Source organism: Staurois parvus, unplaced genomic scaffold (assembly GCF_062004578.1).
Source record: "Staurois parvus isolate SC_StPar_1 unplaced genomic scaffold, SC_StPar_1.0 ptg000668l, whole genome shotgun sequence".
In the NCBI taxonomy this organism is placed as follows: domain Eukaryota; kingdom Metazoa; phylum Chordata; class Amphibia; order Anura; family Ranidae; genus Staurois; species Staurois parvus.
In genome coordinates this window covers 5,407,741-5,432,590 of record NW_028318464.1, presented here as the reverse complement: position 1 = coordinate 5,432,590, position 24,850 = coordinate 5,407,741, and the positions used below count along the sequence as shown (strand labels likewise).

Below are 24,850 nucleotides of genomic sequence, written 5' to 3'. Positions count from 1 at the left end.
GGAGAATTGGGTAAATTAACCCTTGCAGTGCAGGCATAGAACCGGAGAATTCCATTAGTAACTAAGACACATTTATTGTGAAGCACTACTAAAATGGCAAACATGGCCACTACTATGTACATATATATATACTTTAAACTGTACACAACAATACAAAGACGAAGTGAAAAACAGATGCTGCGCTCACTTAGGAATCCCAGGATAGGCACATGAGGAATCTGAATAGTCGGTCTCTGGCTCCAAGTGCCCTCCAAACACCTGAACAGATTACAGATAGGTGAGAAGAGCTGGCAACTCACACATCCATATCAAAGTCTTCAATGCAGACTTTGATATGGATCTGCAAGTTGCCAGCTCTTCTCACCTATCTGTAATACAAAGGCAAGTTCCTCCTGTTATAGACAATAGCTCCCTTTAAGGCTGTCAAAAAAAGATTGATTCTATTGGGTGTCACAAGTGGATGTGTCAAACTGGTATTTTTGCAGCATGCTTGTGCCTTCCTTGATTCCTCTAGCCAATCTAATCCTGTGCCTTCTCCCATCCAGGGCGATTACCAGTTTCTTTTGTAAGAAGATCCCCCATTTCTTCCAGTTATGGAGGAGCAAGTGATATCCTCTCTGTATGCAGAGTGACTACTCACAAGTCTATGACAGGCTGAAAAATGAGGCAGGACACTGTACCGAGTGCTACTATGCATACAGAGACCTAAATATGGAACACAGAATACCTGGGGGTGGGTATATGAGTCTGCAATGTGGTCCTATGGCGATACATCCTTGTCATATTTAGGTGTACCTTGTAAAAGTGTATGAATACTATAGGCACACTACATTCACTGCTAACTGATCGTGCCAATGTACTGTGAGATGTAGATGTATTTTTAGTAATTTCCTAGGACCTGGAAAATTGTCAATTATTTCTCTTGGGTAGAAAAGTTATGAAAGACGTGTAGATGGTGAGATGACAGTATGGAATGTCATACAAGGATTCTGTATATAGTTATGTTTTGATGTATGAATATGCTAAACTATTGTGCTAAACAAACTTTTGTGCTTTTTTGCAGGTTCTAAACCTGACCATGGAAAGGCTGGCTATTTGTTTGCTGATAATAAGCACATCTGCAAAGGCCATGATGTGCCCTAAGAGATGTTCCTGCCAGAATGTCTCTCCATCCTTCACTATTCTCTGTACCAAGACCGGCCTTCTATTTGTGCCCCCTACCATAGACAGGAGGACAGCAGAGCTTCGACTCATGGACAATTTCATAACCACTCTTAGAAGGAAAGATTTTGCCAACATGACGGACCTCATTCACTTAACACTCTCCCGAAACACCATTAGTCAGGTCATGCCTTATGCATTCTTTGACCTAAAAGGGCTCCATGCCTTGCATTTGGACAGCAACAGGTTAACCTTTGTCAGTGAAGAACATTTTAAAGGTTTAATCAACCTCCGACATTTGATCTTGAGTAACAACCAGATCCATTACATAGCTCCAGGATCATTTGATGACTTTATCGACACCGTAGAAGATCTGGACTTGTCCTACAACAATCTTATTGACATTCCATGGGAGACTATTGGGAGGCTCTCCAGTGTTAATACAGTTGGTCTTGATCATAATCTAATTGAATATGTTCCAGAGGGAATCTTCTCCAATCTCCATAAACTGGCCAGATTGGATATGACCTCTAACAAACTAAAAAAGATTCCACCGGACCCATTATTTTCTAGGATTCCGGTTTATGCCAAATCGAAAGGATCTCCCTTAACATCATTGGTGCTCAGCTTTGGTGGGAATCCTCTTCATTGTAACTGTGAACTGATGTGGCTTCGGCGGCTTACTAGAGAGGATGACCTGGAAACATGCGCCTCACCCCCAGAGCTGATGGGTAAATATTTCTGGTCAATAAAGGAGGAGGAATTTGTTTGTGAACCTCCTATGATAACTCATCGAACTTCCAAGCTAGAGATCATGGAAGGTAAAAGTGTCTCATTAAAATGCAAAGCAGTAGGTGACCCTGATCCTTACGTAAGATGGATTTCTCCTGATGGGAAACTGGTCTCTAATACCACTAGGACTATGTCATATGACAATGGGACTTTGGATATTTTCACCACCAGGTTCACAGATCGTGGAAATTTTACCTGCATTGCATCCAATGCCGCAGGGGAATCAACTGCAAATGTGGAGCTAGTAGTCAACCAATTCCCCAACCTTGCAAACAGCACCAGCTATGAGAAGGAAATCGAGTCAGGGCTTTCTGATATCCTGACGCCTGCCAAGTCTAGCATTCCATCCAATGAAACTAAAACTCTGCATGATAGGAAGGTTGTGGTTGCAGAGTTGACCTCATCCTCGGCACTCATCCAATGGCCTCCCCAGAGTCACATCCCAGGAATAAGGATGTACCAGATTCAGTACAACAGCTCATTAGATGACATCCTCATTTACAGGTAATTCTGCTCAGCTAAGAGCGAAATCCAAATGGTTAGAAAATAACTTTGAAGCACTGCAGGCAGAAGTGTTAATGACTCCAGCATTATTTTAAGGGTTAGAGTTAGAGACTTGTTAGTCAGAACAAACTGTCTAATTAATAAAAACAAGTGGACAGGAAAGGGGATTTTTTTTCCAGTAACTTCTCCTTTTCTGCATATGCTGTATGATTTGATTTAAAGAAAAAAAGCATACTGTTGAACATGGATGGAAACTGTGATCCCTTACTTAAGATGGAAACTTAAAAGTGAAACTCATGTACTGTATTTTTATTAACCAGAAAAGTCTCTCCTTTAGTTCTCTCTGCTTCGGTTTTCCCTTACTTCTAGGGACCTTATTCTTGACCAGTTGCCTTTCCTCCTGTTCAATGAGAGTACTTCAGTGGCTAATAAGTACACTTTTATTTGACAAAGGCAGGTGCATGGAGGTTAGCAGGCAGGTATGGCAATACCCCCCTAGTAGCAAACTAAAGATGGTCATAGACATATAGATTTTTTTTTTTTGTTCAGCCTGTGGACAAAAAAAAACACTAACTGTTTCCCCATCAATGTATTTATTACAGGTACTTGTATAGAGCTGTCAATTTACGCAGAGCTTTACATATGTATAGTACATTCACATCAGTCCCTAACCCTCAAGTAGCTTACAATCCCTAACTCACATTCATACATAATAGGACCAATTTAGATAGAAGCCAATTAACCTTCCCAGCATGTCTTTGTAGTGTGGGAAGAAACCAGAGTACCCGAAGGAAACCCATGCAAGCACATAGAGAACATGCAAACGCTGTGTAGGTAGTGCTGTGGTTGAGACTCGAACCAACGACCCCCATGCTGCCAGGCAGAAGTGCTAACCACTGTGCTGCCCTATACAGCCCAGATAGACAAACCCCCCTGCTTCAGCTATTGTGTTTTGACAGCCAGTCCTACTGGCTACCAAACTATATGATTGGATGCAGCCACTGCTCAGCCAACAGTTTTCGCCTGGTTACTTTGATTTTTCAATCAAAGGATATCAGGCGGAAGGTTCCAACATGGCCACTCACTAAGCACATTTTGTCTAGTTCTTCAGGAACTGACTGAAATATTTAAAGAGCATGGCCAGTTTAAATCAGAGGACAACAGAAGAGATATTTCTGGTTAACCAGGTTAATATTTCAATCAGAAGGTGCTTTGTATTGCCCTGTGTAAATCTCCCTTGCACTGTGAGATGAAACGTGACACTGTGGGCTTTATTGATACAGTTACCTGGGGAGACAAACAGCTGCTCAGATCTGTGGAAATTGGTTTATGAAAACTGGTACATGGAACACTGGAACAAAAGTGGAGAAGTTTCCCAGAGCATCCAATCAGTCTTTGTTTTTCATGTTCCTGCAAAAATGCCAGCAGCTTAGAGCGGTGCCGGTTTAAAATCCGTAGAGGCCCCTAGGCAGTTGAACCTTGGGGCCCCCTCGCAGGTTCCTGGGGGTTTCTCATGCATGTGCTCTAGTGGGATAATATTGAACTAAATAGTGTGCACGTCAGCCGCTAGATGGAAATGACCATCACTACTGTACAAAAGTACGTAGGTTGCACCAAAATTGACAGCTGAAAGAAGATGAGGTTTTAAACTGGTGCTAAAGGCTCAAGGTTTTTTAAATTCATGCATTCCATGCATGAAGGTAAAAAACTTTCTGTGTGCAGGGCCCCCCAGCCCTCACCAATCCTTACCTGAGCCCCCTCCGATCCAGAGATGTTCTTGACAGCCTCAGCTGTCTGGGGACTCTTCCTCCTCATTGGTTGAGCCAGCAACGGCAGTCTATTGGCTCCTGCTGCTGTCACTCACAGCCAGTGAGTAGAGAGGGGGGCGGGGCAGAGCCACAGCTATATGTGTCTTATGAACTGTCAATGTCCTACCTTTTCCCAGAGGTTATGTTACTCCATGTGCTGGCATCCATCTTGGATTTCTGCTGAGCATGATGGGAATCTTTTATGCCTTCAGGTCTCTGAGGTCCATCCCCCAGAGGGGTGTGGCTGAGTACATATAAGCCTGGGATCTGCACATGCTCTTTGCACTTGTGTCTTGTGTCTTTGTCTTGCTACAGCTCTGTGTATATGCTCGTGACTCTTCTGGTATTCTGACTCGGCTTGTGACTAAGACCATTCTCTGTGTTTCCCTTTGATCTGACCTTCCGTTGCTGAACCCGGCCCGTGACCTGTGATTCTCTGTCTACTGTTCTGTACTGTTTTGTCCCGTTGTTGTTGACCCGGCTTGTCTGACTACGCTTTTGTCATTCTCACCAGCTACACGCCATTGGCGGCGGCCATTACCGCAGCCGGGGTGTCTCGGGGGCCGCGACCTGGTTCCTGGCTGCGTCAAGTCCATCCCCACCATCAGGGGCCCTGGTGAAGGGCAGCCTGGGACTTAGACTCCGCTCCCTGAGGGACTTCGGTCTGTTGGGGGTGGTTGTTGTCAGCCAGTGCATTACCCTGCCACTAGGCCTACCTGTCCGTTCCACAGCCCTGCCCTGACATGAACACATAAAGCAGCAGCTCGGGGATGAGCACACAGAGGTGCCCCCAGGGCTAGCGACTTTCCCTAGGGGTGCTGCTTGAAGAGTAGAAGTCAGGAGAGCTGGAAGGGACCCAAAAAGAAGAGGATCTAGACTTCTCTGTGCAAAATCACTGCACGGAGCAAGTAAGTATAGACATGTTTTTGTATTTTCAAAAAAAAACAAACTAATCTTTAGTGTCACTTTAAGAGACAAATTGTAATGTAAACCTGATGTCTTTGATTTATGAACTTTAAGTTGTTATTGGGTACATTATATTAATACAGTATTTTATCTATAAAGTTTTCATCTCTTTGATTTGATTCATTTTTTCTATCCTTTGTAAACCATTGAAGAAAGCTTCTATGTAATTTTCTTTTAAATCAGTGCTAGTTTTATCCATTGTCATGGGGCCCTTAAAGTGTTACTAAACCTACAACAGTAAAATCCGTCTGTATATGCAGTAAAGCATGCTTGTTATATTCACTGTGTAACCTAAGGGGTTAATCCTCTGCATTGTGTAAAAACGTTGTTTGATCCTGAATTATGATCCTCTGATCCTCCCCTTCTTCCAGTGTCTCAATTATCTCCTGATAAGAGATATCATGTGGAATCACTCTGCACATACTCAGTTTGGTGTTTATTGCTACAGAGGGTTTTTTTTTTTTCTCCAGTCTTTGGCCCTGTGCTGATCACATGCACTCTCCCATCAGCACTGTCCAGACAGTGGTCAGGGGTTCTGCATCCTCCTGAAGCAAAATGAAAACAACTCCTACAAGCTTTAACTAGTGCTCAGCTGGACACTAATAGAAGTCACAAAACTGCTTTGACAGCTGATGAGAAAAACACTTTAGTTAGCAGTTTATATTTACTGAAGTAATTGCATTTCCATGTACTGTGGGAGACCTGATACAGTGAATGCAAGGTCCTTGGTTTAGTAACACTTTAAATGTTCTAGAGCCCATAGGCCAGTTCCTACTCTACCTATTTGGTAATCCGACCTTAGCTTAGAGATGTGGAAGGTTACATTTGGTATTAAAAGGATTAGCCTTGTATAGGGGAAATGTTGGAATATTATTATTTCTATCGCAATGACAATTTCCGCAGTGCTTTACACAATGTACATTCACATCAGCCCCTACCCTTATGGAGCTTAAAAACTCTCACCTGCACACTAGGGTCAATTTAGACAGGAACCTATTAACCTACCAGCATATCTTTGGACCGTGGGAGGAAACCAGAGTATCGGAACTGGGGAAACCCATGCAAACTCCATGTAAGTGATGATCTGATTGAAAATCAGAACAGTGTACCCTAGTGCTGCAAGGTAGAAGTGCAAAACAACTAGACACTATGCTGCCCAATAAAAGACAGCATATATACACATACATCCAGGCTAATCTAAGTGCAGATGGGTGCATGGAACCTTGGCTGGTCTGTGCTGAACCAGTTGATATTTATAGAAATGTAGAAAAGTGATGGCAGAAAAAGACCGAATGGTACATCAAGGTTTTTTGTGGGGGGGGGTTGTTTTTTATAGAATATAGATCTATGCTTGTCCCTATGTTTGAAGCTATTTACTGTTGACTGGCTCACTACCACTGCTGGATGTTTATTCCAAGCATCAACTACTCCTTTCAGTAAAATGGTAATTTTTGAGATTAGTTTTGAACTTTCCTCCAGTTAATTTAAAGTCATGTCCCCTTGTTCTTGATTTTGGCTTCATGTTGAAAATACTGCCCTCCTGAACCTTATTCACCCAGTTGATGTATTTAAAGGTTTCAATCATGTCTCCCCTTTCCCTTCTTTCCTCCACACTGTACATGTTAAGTTCCTGAAGTTGCTCTTGATATGTTTTATCCCCCAGACCTTTCTATTCATCTATGGCCAGCTTTAAAAAAAAAAGTAGCCAACTCAAAACCCTGCACTCTAGGTTACATTTTGGCCCAATTTATATTATGAAGGGTTCTTACACTCTCTGTTTTTATACCAGGGGTGCTCAATGTTTTGAAGCTTGAGGGCCACTTAAGTGATTTGGTAACCAGTCGTGGGGCCACAATGAAATTAAATGGTTCAGAAAGTAGCATAATGAACAACTTCTTCCTGCAGCTGCTGAATGCCAGCGGGAGGGAGAGGAGGAGAGAGAAACTGTTTTTCAGAGGTTGCAGGAGGAAAATAGAGAGGATTGGTTCCCGTATATGCCACTCTCTGCTGGCCCTCCTGTCCAAGTGTAAAACACAATGTGGCAGGGAGGCTGCACAGGTCCCCTGGAGCATGGGGTGGGGTTGCCATTGCAACTCCTGACGCTACAACAGCGGTTAGAGGTGTGTGGTAAAAAAACAGGTCTCAACTATAGGGTTTTATAATCCCCCCCAACTGCAAATGTAAACAAACCCTTACTGTCCTGCGTACCCTATAAGGCTGCTGTCACATTGATGCTCTGCTACACCTGTGGTACGGGTAAACTGCAAAGTGCACTTGCAATATTCCTGTGGGTTAGTTACGCTTTGCCATAGACTTCTAATATACGCTACGGGTGTGCTGTACTTTTAGAAAGCACAACAAACCTGCAGGATATAGTAGAAGTCAATGGCTCAGTGCAACTAGCCCGCAGGAAAGCTACAGGTGCACTGAGCTGCACCTTTGGATCAGTCTGAAAGTAGCCTAATAGTTGCTAACCCTTTTATAGGTGCTAATATGCCCAGTACATAAGCACAGTGTGTGGGTTGTTTAATACACTAACCTTCTTTTCCTCTTCCAGCTTCTGCTGGTATTGCTCTCCGGGCAGCTAGAAAGGTCCCAGGCGAAGTGCACTTTGTACCTCCTGGGATGGCTGGCACCGTTTATTATTATTAGTACTATTGTACAGGATTTATATCGCGCCAACAGTTTGCTCAGCACTTTACAATATAAGGGGAGACAATACAGCAACAATACAATTCAATACAAGAGGGTTAGGAGGGCCCTGCTCCTTGAAGCTCACAATCTAAAAGGGGCCATCTCAATGCACTCAGATACTCTGGGATGGCAGGTCAGCAAGCCCAGATCATGGTCAATGGGTTGTAGACCCCAGGCATGCGCCTCCCTGGTTTGAGGTTGTGGGACACATTGGAGTGCTCCACTGGACACAGGTTGAGTACCCCTGTTTTCCACTTTTGGAGAATGTAGGTTTGTGGGGTGGATATAACTTAGGATGGAGATTCTTACTGCTGCCATAACCAAAGCAGTTAAAATGACAGCTGCACAGTGTTTGATGGGTTCATTTATAATGAGAATATTGTTACAATAGTGTTAGGGTTAGTAAAGGGTTAAACGGTACCAGATGTTATTTTCAAAGCCTTAGTTAACCCTGACTTGTTTTTATTAACTTATTCCCCCCTCTTTTACTGACTTTTCATTTGTACCTTTTTTTTTTGCTTTCGGTTATTTTTTTGGTGCGTTTTTGTGGATTTACCGTATATACTCGAGTATAAGCCGAGTTTTTCAGCACATTTTTTGTGCTGAAAAATGGCCCCCTCGGCTTATACTCGAGTCAACGTCTGCAGATGTCTAGCAGGGGGCGCTGCTTCTAAAGCAGCGGTTCTCAACCTGTGGGTCGCGACCCCTTTGGGGGTCGAACGACACTTTCACAGGGGCGCCTAAGACCATCGGAAAACACATATTTCCGATTGCCTTAGGAACCGAGACACCGCTCCTCTATCCGTCTCCAGGTGTGGGCGGGATGACATGCCGTCCCTGTCATCTGGACACACCCCCGGGATCAATCCTCGCCGGTGATTGGCCGCCGGAACTGTAGCTCAGGAGAGGCACACAGGCGCCCAATCACCGGCGAGGAGGCTTGGAGAGGAGGAGCCGAGCGGCACCGCGAAGATCGAGCGAGTGAAGAGGAGGAGAGCAGCCGGAGAAGGAAGACATCTGACCGGTAAGTGTGTACCATGGGAGAGGGAGGGAGCGAGCGAGCCCAGGCTGGAGCAGGGGTCAGCAAGGTAAATATCATTGGTGTCAGTGGGAGGAATAGTGCCCAATCATTGGTGTCACTAATACCAACGATGGGGCACTATTCCTCCCCCTACTGACACCAACGATGGGGCACTATTCCTCCCCCTACTGACACCAACGATGGAGCACTATTCCTCCCCCCACTGACACCAACGATGGGGCACTATTCCTCCCCCCACTGACACCAACGATGGGGCACTATTCCTCCCCCCACTGACACCAACGATGGGGCACTATTCCTCCCCCCACTGACACCACCGGCTTATACTCGAGTCAATAGTTTTTCCCAGTTTTTTGTGGTAAAATTAGGTACCTCGGCTTATATATTCGGGTCGGCTTATACTCGAGTATATACGGTACATTAAAAAACTGAGAAATTGCAGAAAATATTTGTGCTTTTGATAACACAATGAAAGCCTTTCTGCTATCTGTGTAAAAAATGGTAAAGATAGGGGTGGTATGTAGGTTGTCACAGGCCACCCGGAAGTCATAGGTAAAACAAGCATGCACTTAATCACTGGTGGGCAAAGATAAAAAATGGCAGATTTTTTAGAAGAAAGGGGCAGCATGCCAAAAAGTGAGTGGGTCCCTTCAAAATTTGGCTATAAGACACTAATATTTTACGCTACAAGCCTAGGTTGAGAAACTCAGTTTTGGGTAAACTGACATTTTATGAAGCAAAATAAAATAGATAATGGCTCAAAAACGAACATGAGGCAACAGAACTGTACAAGTCTAATTTAGGAAACAAGAACCTGAGCGTGGTGACTAAATTAGAGATCCAAGGGTCCAGATGGAATCAAATCTGCCTTAATATTTCCTTATCCAGTGCTGCCAGATATTCTTGGAAGCAGGTTTTGTTGACTGTACCTAGAGCTTGCAGCCAGAAGAGTCAGAGCTTGCCAGTTATTTGAAAGGTATTATTACCTTGTTTGACATAAAATACTAACCAATGTATTTTGCTTTTCCTACTATAAGCTCTAAAATCACTTATTGCAAAAACCTGTCCATCTGCAAAGGTCCTCTTAGCTTTATGATATAGTATCGCAGAATGAGGCTGCATTCGATGTTGTGAAAATTTCTGAATTTGGTAACAGGATGAATGGATGTTCATGGCATGATCTGAATTTGTTCACCTAATATGCAGAAGTTATGTGTGCAGTATGCAAGCGTTTACCACGAACACCTGCTGTAGATGTATATTTTTTATTAGAAACTAACTTCAGTCAAACGTTTTTGTTTTGTTTTTGATAGAGCAGGAATGTGTCAGAGGCTGTGGCAGGTTTTTATTGCAGTCTGTATCCATACTAGAGAGGTTACCCCTCACCCACTGTCAGGACAGGCAACAATATGAAATTTCCAACAGAGACAAAAACAAAAGTACATATCTTAATCATATATACAGTTGTGACCAAAATTATTCAACCCCCACTGAAATTGAGTGTTTTGGCCAGTTTGACATTGCTTTTGATCATTCAGTCATCTTGCTTACATTTACATTAAAGAGGCACTTGTAGGTCAGACAAATATAACATAACAGTTATAATGAAATAACCACAAATGTCTTTTCTGTGCTCACAGCATTATCAGTTTTATTCAACCCCCAAGTGACATTCAATCTTAGTACTTAGTACAGCATCCTTTTACAGTTATAACAGCTTTTAAACGTGAAGCATAGCTTGACACAAGTGTCTTGCAGCGATCTACGGGTATCTTCGCCCATTCTTCATGGGCAAAGGCCTCCAGTTCAGTCACATTCTTAGGCTTGCGCACTGCAACTGCTTTCTTTAAGTCCCACCAGAGGTTCTCAATCGGATTTAAGTCTGGTGACTGCGATGGCCACTCCAAAATGTTCCAGCCTTTCCTCTGCAACCATGCTCTAGTGGACTTGGAGGTATGCTTGGGATCATTGTCCTGTTGAAAGGTCCAACGTCTCCCAAGCCTCAGGTGTGTGACGGACTGCATCACGTTTCCATCCAATATCTCCTGGTACTGAAGAGAATTCATGGTACCTTGCACACGCTGAAGCTTCCCTGTACCTGCAGAAGCAAAACAGCCCCAAAGCATGATTGACCCTCCACCATGCTTCACAGTAGGCAAGGTGTTCTTTTCATCAAAGGCCTTGTTCTTCCTCCTCCAAACATAGCGTTGATCCATGGGCCCAAACAGTTCTAATTTTGTTTCATCAGTCCACAGAACACTATCCCACAACTTTTGTGGTTTGTCCACATGGCTTTTGGCATACTCTTCTTATTCTTTGGAGACAGCAAGGGGGTACGCCTGGGAGTTCTGGCACGGAGGCCTTCATTACGCAGTGTGCGTCTTATTGTCTGGGCTGAAACTTCTGTACCCACATCTGACAAATCTTTTCTCAGTTCCTCAGCAGTCACACGGGGACTTCTCTCCACTCTACGCTTCAGGTAGCGCACAGCAGTCGAAGTCAGCATCTTCTTTCTGCCACGACCAGGTAGCGTTTCAACAGTGCCCTTTGCCTTGAATTTGCGAATGATGCTTCCTAAGGTGTCTCTTGGTATGTTTAACATCTTTGCAATCTTCTTATAGCCATTGCCCTTCCTGTGAAGAGAAATCACCTCTTCTCTTGTCTTCCTGGACCATTCTCTTGCCTTCACCATGTTTGTAACCACACCAGTAAATGTCTAGAAGGAGCTGAGTATCACAGTCATTTTAAAGCTGCCTAATTGGTGCTTATTATGCTTGATTGCTGCTCGGTGACATCCACAGGTGTTTTCAATACCTGATGGAAAGCACCTGTATGAACCTCTGTTCTTCAGAGTGGTAGTCTTTAAGGGGTTGAATAATTGTGGCAATGAAGAAACCACATAAGAACCATTTACTACTGTATTACATAAACAATTGATGTCATTTTAGTTGCATTTGGGTAGTTACAACGTCCTTGTAGGATTTGATTCTGAATACAATTCCAAATGTACACTATAGTCCCTAAACCCCTTTACAGCATTGGGGGTTGAATAATTTTGGTCACAACTGTAGTACAGGACACAAGAATTGATTAAGTCATGGGTTATAAGCCACTACATTTGGGTGATTGGACACTAGCAAAAGCTTCGCTGAGACCTCCTTCCTCCCCAGTATATCCATATAACAGCAATTCCAGCTTTTGTTATTGACCGTAGGTGATGACCTCCTACGCCTGTTGAATTTTTTTTTTTTCCTCTAGTTTTCACCAGTTCTCCTTTTTTGATTGATACTTCTATGAAGATCTGAATGCTTATTGCCTTATGGTACATTTCAGTTTCTGGATTGGTTACTCTTGATGTACATTTGGGGAGCAGTACCTGGACACCACAACAGCGGGCAGCCTGTAATGTTTGCTTTAGGCACCAGGTCCTGCGCTCACCTTGGTATGTGGTGCAACAAGCGAGCTACCTACAGCGTGCTATACAGTTCCAGGGTCATGGTCCATTCCTATGGCATTCAGACCCTAAAGATAACTTTGGGGATATGCCTACCATGATGAACGTGGCCTAGTCCCTTGATGGGAAAAGTGACGTGGACAAAGTAAGATAGGGTTTACCTTTACATACTGGTTCCCGGCTATACACGTCTTGCTAGATCATTACTTTGAACTGTAGCAAACACTACCTTTAATCCTACAAGACAAACCACTGTGCTAGGAACAGAATTAATTTTGAAGGCACAGGTTATGGGATAATAATAAAACCAGTGTGTTGTGTTGCACTGCTCAAAGATACTGAAGCATAACATACAAATCCAAAAACATGTGAAAAACTCAACAATATAGGTCTAAAGGGGAGAGGAAAAAAGTCTCTTCAACAATGTTAGTGGGAAGAACATATTCCTACTGGAGAGTAAGCCCACTATCCCGGTGCTGTACATCTTTAAATGATGTGCATCACCACAGTGACCATATTAAATTGGTGGACCCTCACCTTCATGTATTGAACTGTATGGAAAGCAGGTCAAACAGGCATCTCCCTTCCTAATGGGGGTAAAATAGTATCCTCTCCTCTGTGGGTAATCCGCCTCTCATATATGGTCACTGTATCCGCCAAGTAAACCCTTTAGCAGTATAGCTGGCTCTGTGGGTAGAACTCACAACCATATAAAGCGACCATAGCGCAGTACGTTTCTTAAAAACCTCAGTAAGTTTATTAAAAATGCACTCACATGTTACAGTAATAAAAACCGCAGTGTGACTAAAGCTGTAATAGAAACTGTGCAGCATCTCCGACCATGCTAATGGTGTTAGGCTCTGCAGTCACCTGGCTCCTTCCCACACGTGACTTCATCGGGGTAGTTAGGTGACTCCCAAAAATTAGGAGAGGTAATGATATGGAACTCCTCCAGCTAAGGACTTTAACCGCTTCCCGACCACCCTATAGGAAAAATACTGCTACAGGGAAGCACGGGTGCGCAGAATCACGGATATATACGTGATTTTGCATTTCCGCCACCATTCGTGCCTGCAGTCACCAGGTATTGGCCGGTAATTACTCACTGGTGCCCAGTGATTTCTTATGATCACTGATGGGGAGGAGGACAGTTTTGTTTACTAACAGTCGCCGTCCCTGTCGCCTCGGGCACACTGCTCTGGATGGCTGTGCACATCACAGCCATCCAGAACAGTGTGCTTACAATGAAGCACACAGACACCGCCCCCTAGTGAAACACTCCCTGCACATAGTTAACCCTTTGATCGCCCTTCATGTTAACCCTTTCCTGCCCAGTGCCATTAGTACAGAGTCAGTGCTTTTTTTTTTTTTAGCACTGATCACTGTATTGGTGTCACTGGGGATATCAGTAACACCAAGTCTGTTCCGCCCAGTTTCAGAATGTCCGCCGCAGTCCCGCTAAAAGTCACTGATCACCGCCATTACTAATAAGAATAAAAAACCGTCAGTATTTATACCACCATTTGTGAGCACTATAACTTTCACGTAAACCAATTCATTTACATGTATTGGTATTTTTTCTTTAGCAAAGACATGTAGCAGAATACATTTTGGCCTACATTTATGACAAAATATTTTTTTTTTATTATTTACTGGACATGTTTAATAGCAAAAAGGCAAAAATATTTTTTTTCTCAAAATTGTCGGTCTTTTTTTTGTTTATAGCACAAAAAATAAAAACCGCACAGTTGATCAAATACCACCGAAAGAAAGCTCAGTTTGTGGGGAAAGGACATCAATTTAATTTTGGGTGCAGCATTGCATGACCGTGCAATTGTCAGTTAAAGTAACGCTGCACCATAACGCAAAAAATGTCCTGGTCAGGAAGGGGGGTAAATTCTCAGGAGGGCAAGTGGTTAATAATTATTGATAAAGCAGTTGGTGTCCAAATCTACATTTAAAGCCTTCGATACAAAAGTCTGGAGTTCATAAATCCAGCGAGACTCTTTTTGGCTGTGGCCCCTGATTTTATGGCTGCCTCGCCAATGTCTGTTATATGCTTCCACCCCCCAAAATTGGAGCCCTGTGGGGTCTTTATTGTGGTATCTAAGGAAATGTTTGGATAGATGGTGTTTAGTTAATCCTTCACTGATATTCTGAATATGCTCCTAAATTCTGATTTTTTAATGGTCTCTTATTTCTTACTAAGTATTGCTTAAAACATGGACACTGAAGTATATATACAACCCCCTCAGTATTGCAGGTAATGAACTCCTTTATTTTGTATTCCCTCCCTGTAGACGTTGAATGAAATTATTTCTTTTCAGCTGTTTTCTATTGGTTTCAGTACATGCATAGCATCTTCCGCAGGGAATAAAACCTTTGCCTTCAAAGAAGGTCCATCCTCTTTTTTTTTCTGGTGGGTCTAATAATCCTTTACCTATTTTATTCCTAATAGTGGGTGCTCGGCTATATATAAACTGTTGTTTCTCTAGCAGTACTTCCCTCAGATGTTTGTCAGCTTTAAAAATGGGCCAATATTTTTTAAAGATATTTTCTACCTTTTTATGTTGAGCATTGTAAGCCAAGTATCTTGAATGAAAAAGAAGCAAAATATCTAGTCTCGGAAGTATGCAGAGTGCCAATCATATATATTGTCCCAAAAATGCATAAGGATAAAAACAACCCTCCGGGCCGCCCCATAGTTAATGTTACAGCTAGAATGGGTGAATATATAGACTGGTTTACAACCAATTGTACAACAAACAAAAGCATACCTACGAGATACAAAACATCTACTACAGATATTGGATAACATGGAACTAAATGCAGATAACATATATCTAGCTACAACATTATAAACTATTATAATATTAGCACTATTATAAACCATCAAGAACCAATGTCAGTAACATAGTGGGTGTTAAAATATAGCAAATTGAAATGTACACATAGGAAGTATCTGGGAAAATGTTTGGATTATTGCTTATTGAATAACTACTTTTGTTATGACCAAGAATATTACCAGCAGATGACGGGCATAGCCATGGGCGCTAAATTTGCGCCTAGTGTGGCAAATTTGCTAATGGCCCAATGGGAGGAAGAGATTATCTATAAGAACAAGCCACAGGAATTAAAAACATATAGACTGTACATTGATGATGTGATAAGGCAAGGAGATCTGGAGAAATTAAAAAATTTCCTAGTACGTTTAAATGATAATCAGAAGAATATTAAATTGACTTGGGAAGTGGATGAGAGGAAAATGTTTTTCCTTGATTTGGAAATAAATTTAACTAATAACAAATTGGAGACCAAAACACATTTTAAAGATGTAGCTAGAAGTAACTATATTCCTACACATTGTTCTCATTTTGATCCCAGGCTAATCAATATATATAAAGGACAGTTTGTTATACATTACAATTTCTTCTTAGCCTAACATTACTTTGTAGCACAGACACAACAAATGGGGGAAAGGTTTATTGACGAAGGTTATGGGAAATCATTTATAGAAGAAAAATAAAAGGAGTGGGAGTGATGAGTAGAGACCGCTTAATAACAGATAAAAAGAACACGGTATACAAGAGAAAACATTGCCAATGATTATTGATTACATTGCCCAACTTAGGAAGGTAGAAAATATCTTTAAAAAATATTGGCCCATGGAGCACGAGACAACTAGTGGGAATCCATAGCAGGCCCTGAGGAAACTGCAAGTTCCTCTAAAATTGACAGTTCCCTTGTACTGGAGCAAGGTCGTATATGGACATTACTTGATCACACTGACTCATGCTGTCTCAGACGCACAACACGTGGCTTGTCTGACTAAACCAAAATTTTCTGCCACTATGTCTGATCTATCGCCACTTCTGTAAATGGCAGGTGCTAAGAGTAGTAAACAATCTACTGCCTCTCCTCTCCCAAACTATATTCATAGTATACAACTTGAATTGCCTAGCACAGCGGTTGCCAACCGATGGTCCATGGACCACTGGTGTTCCGCTGAAAAATCTGGACATTATTTGCATTTTTTATGTTTTATTAATAATAAAACAAAAATAATCTAATAATTTCTTATATTCTGAATGACAATTTTTGCCTTTTTATTGCACTAAATTCACAAACTGTACTAGAGAAGGGGTGCCAGAAATCCGGATATGACAAGAGATGTGTGCACGGACAAATTGAATATCAGGCTTCAGGAGTGATGTGGATAATATAATTTATTGTGAGCTACACCAGTATACAAAAACGCAAAGTGCAAACAAAAAACAAACCTTCAACTAATATATATATGTACAGAAATAAAAGCGTAGTCAGGGCTGGAGAAGTAGAATAGTCAGGCAGGCCGGGTCAGGATCAATCAGGCAAGTCAGGTACAGAGGAGTAGGCAAATGGATAGTCAAAGGGAGAGCTGGGTCAGTGCAGCCGGAGTTCATTCGTAGTCAGAATCAAGCAGGTAGATCACGGGAGACAGGATACAGATACAGGACAACAAAGGCTCATGGGAAACAAACACCAAGGCACGGATTGCAGGCCTGGTTCCTGTTTAAGTACACCTCCTGCAATCAGCCTCAGGTGATGGCTTGATTGCAGGAGGTGAGATCCTGGCTGCTGAAAGGCACCTGCTGGTAAGTCCCAGTACTGCAGCCCATAGAGCAGGTGAGCCACAGCACCACCAGCAGTGAGCCCTTTCCTGACAGGGGGAAACGAGAGGCGCAGCGTGATGTCTGGGTAATCTTAAGTTGTATGAGGCAACCGTTGCTGAGCCGTATGCTTCAGTATTGTCGGTACTGGTCTCGGCTTGAAATAAAAACCGCTCTCCATCTTGCAGTAACGTTATTGGAGCCATAAACTTATTTCAAACAAGCAGAAACAAATCTCACACCAAACATATGTAATACCTAAATAAGCTTCAGTTATTTGGTAATAATTAAACTTTAATAATTTTGTAACAACTAACCTTTAAAGATTTTATGATTAAATAAGCATTTACGATTTTGTTATAATTAAGCATTTATAAATTTGTTATATTAAATGTGTATTTCATATTAATAAAATGGAAGTACTCTGATCATTATTTTATAAATGTATTTATCTTTTTAAAAGATTCATATTAGTGGTCTTTGGGATTTAAAATTATGAATTTAGTGGTCCATTAGTTCCAAAAGGTTGGCAACCACTGGCCTAGCATACCTACAGAGGGCAAAGGGAACTCATACAATTAGCAGAGGGTGCTGAAGATTATTCATCATCGACATTTTGTGAAGTTAATTCTTCATGCTGGCTATAGTGGGCTCATTGATCAAGGCAGCGTGTACTAGTATCTGACTAGACCAGGGGTAGGCAACCTGCGGCTCTCTAGCTGTTGTGGAACTACATTTCCCATGAGACATTGCAAAATTGACAGTTACAGCTATGACTTGCAGAGGCATGATGGAACTTGTAGTCCTGCAGCAGCTGGAGAGCCGCAGGTTACCTAGCTCTAAGTATCCACCTACTCCATTAGGCACAAAAAAAAGAAGGCAATGCCTAGAAAGTCTGTCTCTCTCTCTATTCTTGATCAAGCCATGGGCTCTATATAATGACTGTCCCAGATTTTGAGAGGGTATTTACGACTCATGGCATCCTTGATGCCTTCCACCCTATGGAAAAAGAATTAAAAGAAGAAATTGACTGTTCCCACTGCGGATTCTTGCACTAACTAATCAATCTTCTGCTTGAGGGCATTCCCCTTTTTATGGATTCAGTTGATTGGAGACTCTTTTTAGGTGTTCCTTTGCTCTGGAAGGTACAGCCCCTGCAGCTGGTAATTATCAGTTGCCCTTACTATGGCGAACTGGACGAAGAGCTCAATAATGAACTGTCTCCTTTAATAGATAATTCTATTCTTTCTGCAAGATCATAGCCCTTGTCCTCTATTCTGTGTAGATGCCACCGAGAATGTGATTTGTCAAATCTCCATATTATCCTTGATTTATTTGGATATGTTCAATATTTTATGGCTTACAATTTGTCTGGCTAGCTCTGTTCATGAAAGGTGCCTTTTGCGCATGCCTTTTGAAGGTGGCCACCTTTTTGAAAAATCCCTTGAGGAATACATTGAGGCAGTCATGGAGGGTTCCTACCCCATCATCCACAATTACACCTCCTGATTGATTTGTCCACCTCTACCTTGTATGATCTGCTCATTACCTAGTGCGTGTCCATCCTTTCATAGCAGATCCTCTACCCCTAAATCCACTTGTCCTGCTCAGAAGCCTTCTCTACCCCTGGAGGTGGAAGCATGTCAATGTACATTTGCTCCAACTTAATACAAAGACACTCCAGCCTTTTTATTTCACTCTGTCTTAGGAGAGGTATACAAAGAATCTATTGCTGTTTTTGCTCTTTTCCTTTCTACTGCCCATTCCTGCTTTACAACAAGCAGACAGTTTCTCTACAACTCCTTGGAACCTTACAGTTAAAAGGGGTGGTCATCTTCTTCCATTTTAGGAACAATTATAAAGACCTTGTAAGTCCTACACAGGGACCCTTGTCGCATGCCCCATTAGGCCCTTAAAACCTCTGTCCTAATTACTGCAATAGCTGGGTTCCTGCATGGTCTCCTGTAGACACTATATTTACTACAGTATGTAGGTTTCTGCCTTGTCTCCTGTAGACACGCCATTATATCTCTTATATGAGAGATTTTCTATCTTCATTAGCAAACACATGTTGCAATATATTTCCCACCTAGTTAGACATCAATGTATTCCTGTATGGCAGCTCTACAGGGTTTTGCCAAGAAATCTTCCAGCATATCTAATTCACTAATATTTACCAGTTACACACATTCCAACCTCTAGATTGGGGAACCCATTTTCCCCATCCTCTGCAATCTGTTATGTGAGGTAGTTTCAGTATGATGATGAAGAACTCCTATGCCAGAACTTCCCATTCTGCATCCTGCCACTTCTTTTTTTAAGAATTGTCAACCACCTAGCCCTTGATACCTGCAGGCATTTGGCCTTGTATGTCCTCTTCCTACCACACTGGTTCTTGCATTGACTGTGCAGTCATCTTTACAAGAAGTTTCTATTCTTTTTCATCTGCAGTGAATTTCTCTGTCTCTCTTGGCCTTCCTCTCGCCCACGCGGAGCTCTCCCCTTATGTTCAAAGGGGTTATTTGCTTAAAAGGTTCTCTGTAGAAACAGAATCTTCCTTTCTCTAATGCCCCAGGAAACTTTAGCTTTGCCTTGGCTCACCCTTTTTTATTGGGAGCCCCCTGCTTTTCATATGCTACATGGGGACAAAGCATCTTGAAAGTCAGTACTTTCTGCTTCCCTGGGCTCTTCTTGCCTTTGAAGACATGTTAATTTACAATTCACCTTTTGGGTGGGGTCAAGACTGTCATCTATGGCTGCCTGCTATATCTTCCTTTGAAAATGGACCCCTCCTCTGTTTCCTCACAGGGCAATCACTCTTATGGGTTTGCGCCTTCCTCTTTCACCTGGCTGGGTGGTAATTTTGCATTTTTTTTTTCCCAGGGCTTTGACTGTCAAAAAAAAAAAAGAAGTCTCTCTTGTCCTATCTGAGCATATTCTCCCTAAGATGTCCGGATTATTGTGCCTATTACAGCATTTAGCCCTATTTTTTCTCACAAGTCACAGGGCCACCACCTGTATCTTTGTTCATGTTTTGAAAACCATCCGGGTGGCCCCAGCAAAACGTTTGTCAGTGTCCAACGTAGCAAGATATAACCCATGCTCTAAGAATCAAATCCAGTTTCCTGTTCTGTACTCCAAAAAATGGAATTTACAGTTGGATCAAAGTTCCTGTTTTTTGCTCTGTGTCATAATAACAGGAAATAGACAGGGATAACATCTGACAGAAATGTAAATTGAAAAAAAAAAACAACAACTCTGTTTTAGGCGTAAAAAAAATTCCTGTACACTATTTCATTATCACCTGATCACAAATATTTTTAGTACTTTACAAATTGAATCAATAAAATAAATAAAATGTTAAAAATAAAAAATCACATTTAAAGCTGAACTCTAGCCCTGCATTGGACACCAAAGGACAGTCCATCACCAGAAAGCATAGGGGAATAGATGAGAGAGCCAGCTGCAAGGAGAGCGGAAGACAGGGTAAGTAAAACTGCTTTTAGACCTAAACCAGCATTTATCCCTTGCAGTGTGGAGACAGTCTCACTGCAAAGGAAGATTGTTCTCCTTACCCCAGTGATGGGCTCCAGTTCTCTTTAATACAAGAAGAGCAATGTGTACATTGTGAGAACCAATCAGCAGCCACCTTTCATTGCTGCTACCGCTGAAGACTGCTGCATTGCGTATCTGATTGGTTTCCATGAGGTACTGCATTTTCATACTTTTATTAACATTATTAAATAAACCCATATGACTACATAAAAGCCTTCAGCTCTATAGGTACACTGATCACACCTTCATATCCAAAACATCTCCCCCCTTTTATAATAAACAAGAAAGAGGCTGAAAAGACTGAAAAGCCTCTATTTCACGAACATTATTTTCCATCTCACAGCATCCAGCTAATTGAGACATTCACATTCCATAGCTAGAGAGGCTGAATTATTCCTCAAATACATAGACTCTTAATTCTGAGCAATATAATGGTCGTTTCAGGCACCAACTTCATAAATCCTCTCTTTATTCCTACAATGAAATCAGCACAGATATAGATTTTTTAGCACTTACTGAATAGAGTAAAAACAGTCCTGTGATGGCTCCATATTTTTTGCAGTTGTGCAGGAGTTTAATGAGTTTTATCCTGCACACTGTGAGTTATTTAAACGTATCGACCAGTTTGTCAGAGAGTGACATCTTTCCCTGATACCCAGTAAACACCTTATGCAACCACATATCATGATAATGCTCGATCACTTGGTAATTACAATAATCTCTTATTTGTGATACAATGGCTTAGAACAGCTAGAAAAGGAACATTTGTAGCTGTCAGAAATCTACAACAGTGTTCTAGAAGAGCATGAAGGTATGCATAATTTAAAAAAAAAAAGAAAAAATCTCCACATTTAGTTAAAAAGTGGAAAATTGTTTAAATTGGGTCTAGATTTGTATTTCTATTGAAGCCAGAAACTCCCTTTAAACTATTAACACAGTTTATCCCCCCCCCCTTTATTCTATCATGAAAGCTACTGCCAGACTCCTCTACTTCACCAACTGCTCAGTGTCTGCTGCCCCTCTCTGCCGATCTCTCCACTGACTTCCAACTGCCCAACAAATAAAATTCAAAATACTAACATACAAAGCCATCCATCATTCTGCCCCAAGCAACATCACCAGTCTTGTCTCAAAATATCAACTTGTGTCTTCCTCCCATGCTCAACTTCTAGAGCCTCTCCCATCCTCTGGAAACTACCTACTCCAATTTGTCTGGCTATCTCATACTATGTCCAACTTTAGGCAATCCCCTAAAACTCCTCTCTTCAGGGAAGCCTGTCCTGCCTCCATGTAGAAACTGAATTTGTACTCATTCCATTAGCTCATTCCAGTTATTACTTTTTGTTTCACTTGCCCCTCCCTATTGTAAGCTTTTGTGAGCAGGGCCCTCTTTACCCATGTGTATTGAATTATATTGTAACCCTACTGTCTCTCTTTATATTGTAAAGTGGTATACAAACTGCTGGTCCTATATAAATCCTGTTTATTAATAACCCCAGCAACCGAATACTGGTGAAGCTGGAGGAGATGAGTGTAAGCTGTATAACATCTCCAAGCCCCTTCTTTCAGTTCTGCAGATCTGAAAGCCAGACAACTGGTCCAGTACCAGGCGAGGGACAGGGGAAGGCATGGGCCAGAATCTGCTTTACTTTAATAACCCCCACTTTGCACTAGTTTAAAGGGTATGTAAACTCTATTGAACATCTCCCGTTTGCTGTCCTTTGGTCTGCTAAACCACCAATGAAAGTGTTTTGTTCTATCTGTTTAATAACTGCAAAAATATACCTATTGATCTTCTCCGAAAGTAAACTTCAAATTAAACTTGCAGCTCCACAGTCACTGAGGTATGAAGAGTAGGAGGTATTTAACATTTAACTATATGTGAATCTGCCCCATGACATAACAATGGCCCATCTCTTTATTCAATATCTTTAAAGGAAATTTCTTTAGTGATGCAACATTTTAATCATTTCCCATACAATGTAAATACATACACTTTGCAAAAAATAAATATATATATTATTGCTACTTGGCTAAATCAGACATGTCTGGAACCCATAACAGTGGCATGGTTTGCTATGGCTATAGTTATGTCCTTGCCTTCACTATGAAGAGACCCACTTGCCACAAGATGTATCATTGGTTTCATAATGTAATTTGTGTGTGTGTAAAATAGGGCTGGACCTACTTAGAGGAATACTGTAAGCTATTGGAGCAAAAGTCTGTCTGTACTTTGGAGATGCCCTATACTGGTAAATGATCCAAATAGGAAGACGGGAACCACCAGTGCTGCCTTGCTTTTCAACGTGGAGACTTTAAAGTAAAACTATAGTCAATTTATTTCCCATTTTGGATAGAGTAAGAGGATTATAACTCCTGTCAGATTTTATTTTGTCATCTGTGTCCTATTGCAGAGATTTCCCTTCACTTCCTGTGCCATAAACAAATAGGAAGTGTGAGGAAATACCTTACAATTAAGGGAATTTCTTGGGGACCCCAAAATCTCCAGAACTAGTGTCCCCATTGGAAGATTTCCCCTCTATTACTTTCCTGGGGAGAACCCAAAATTTGTTTTGTTTTTTTTTTTTTACTTTAATGATAATGGTAAACAGGCAAATAGAGGGTGAATCTCCCTAATGGGGACACAGACAACAATAATGACTGACAAGTGTTCTGATCCCTCTCCACTCAATCCAAAACTTTAAAAAAAAGTTTTACCTTTAAGTTATACTTTAAGGTGGAAATCCACATTTAACATCCTACTCATCTTCAGGAAAGAGCTTTCACAAGGTTGATTATTTCATTGCCTTTACCATATGATAGTGTAAAGGCCTGGCTATTGGCTTCTATGGCCAAACACTGCATAATGGGAGGGACAGGTCAGTGGAAAAGCTCAGCAAAGGTAGGTACTAGAAGGTTATGGAGTGAACTTAATGAGACTGTCACTTTAGCCTAAATGAGCAAACTGACAAAACTCTAACTACTTAGAGAGTCACCGAACTGGAGCAAGCATGCAGGTTTATACAATGACCTCACTGAATGCTTGCTTAATCCAGGTCAATGATTCACTAGGTTGTAAACACAAGTTAAGGATTACCACCCAGTGCATTTTCAAGAAGGCAAGTAATGATAACTAATGTTCTTTTATTTGGAGGTAAAATGTGCCTTGGATGATTGCTTCAGTACCCTAGGTAAAAATGTATCTATAGTCAGGTCCATAAATATTGGGACATCGACACAATTCTAACATTTTTAGCTCTATACACCACCACAATGGATTTGAAATGAAAAAACAAGATGTGCTTTAACTGCAGACTGTCAGCCTTAATTTGAGGGTATTTACATCCAAATCAGGTGAACGGTGTAGGAATTACAACAGTTTGCATATGTGCCTCCCACTTGTTAAGGGACCAAAAGTAATGGGACAGAATAATAATCATAAATCAAACTTTCACTTTTTAATACTTGGTTGCAAATCCTTTGCAGTCAATTACAGCCTGAAGTCTGGAACGCATAGACATCACCAGACGCTGGGTTTCATCCCTGGCGATGCTCTGCCTGGCCTCTACTGCAACTGTCTTCAGTTCCTGCTTGTTCTTGGGGCATTTTCCCTTCAGTTTTGTCTTCAGCAAGTGAAATGCATGCTCAATCGGATTCAGGTCAGGTGATTGACTTGGACATTGCGTAACATTCCACTTCTTTCCCTTAAAAAACTCTTTGGTTGCTTTTGCAGTATGCTTTGGGTCATTGTCCATCTGCACTGTGAAGCGGCGTCCAATGAGTTCTGAAGCATTTGGCTGAATATGAGCAGATAATATTGCCCGAAACACTTCAAAATTCATCCTGCTGTTTTTGTCAGCAGTCACATCATCAATAAATACAAGAGAACCAGTTCCATTGGCAGCCATACATGCCCACGCCATGACACTACCACCACCATGCTTCACTGATGAGGTGGTGTGCTTAGGATCATGAGCAGTTCCTTTCCTTCTCCATACTCTTCTCTTCCCATCACTCTGGTACAAGTTGATCCTGGTCTCATCTGTCCATAGGATGTTGTTCCAGAACTGTGAAGGCTTTTTTAGATGTCGTTTGGCAAACTCTAATCTGGCCTTCCTGTTTTTAAAGGCTCACCAATGGTTTACATCTTGTGGTGAACCCTCTGTATTCACTCTGGTGAAGTCTTCTTGATTGTTGACTTTGACACACATACACCTACCTCCTG

The 24,850-nt window shown here is 41.7% G+C and overlaps 1 protein-coding gene across 2 annotated transcripts in view; it reads left to right on the top strand.

Annotated features, from left to right (window-relative positions):
* Positions 1 to 24,850, top strand: part of LOC149447878 (leucine-rich repeat and fibronectin type III domain-containing protein 1-like protein) — a 789,142-nt gene that overhangs the window by 660,217 nt on the left and 104,075 nt on the right. For both annotated transcript variants that reach the window (XM_089652000.1, XM_089652001.1), the window contains one exon: positions 1,064 to 2,457. In XM_089652000.1, coding sequence (XP_089508126.1) covers positions 1,079 to 2,457 — 1,379 coding nt within the window. In that variant the 5' untranslated portion in view covers positions 1,064 to 1,078. The remainder of the gene's footprint in view (positions 1 to 1,063; positions 2,458 to 24,850) is intronic.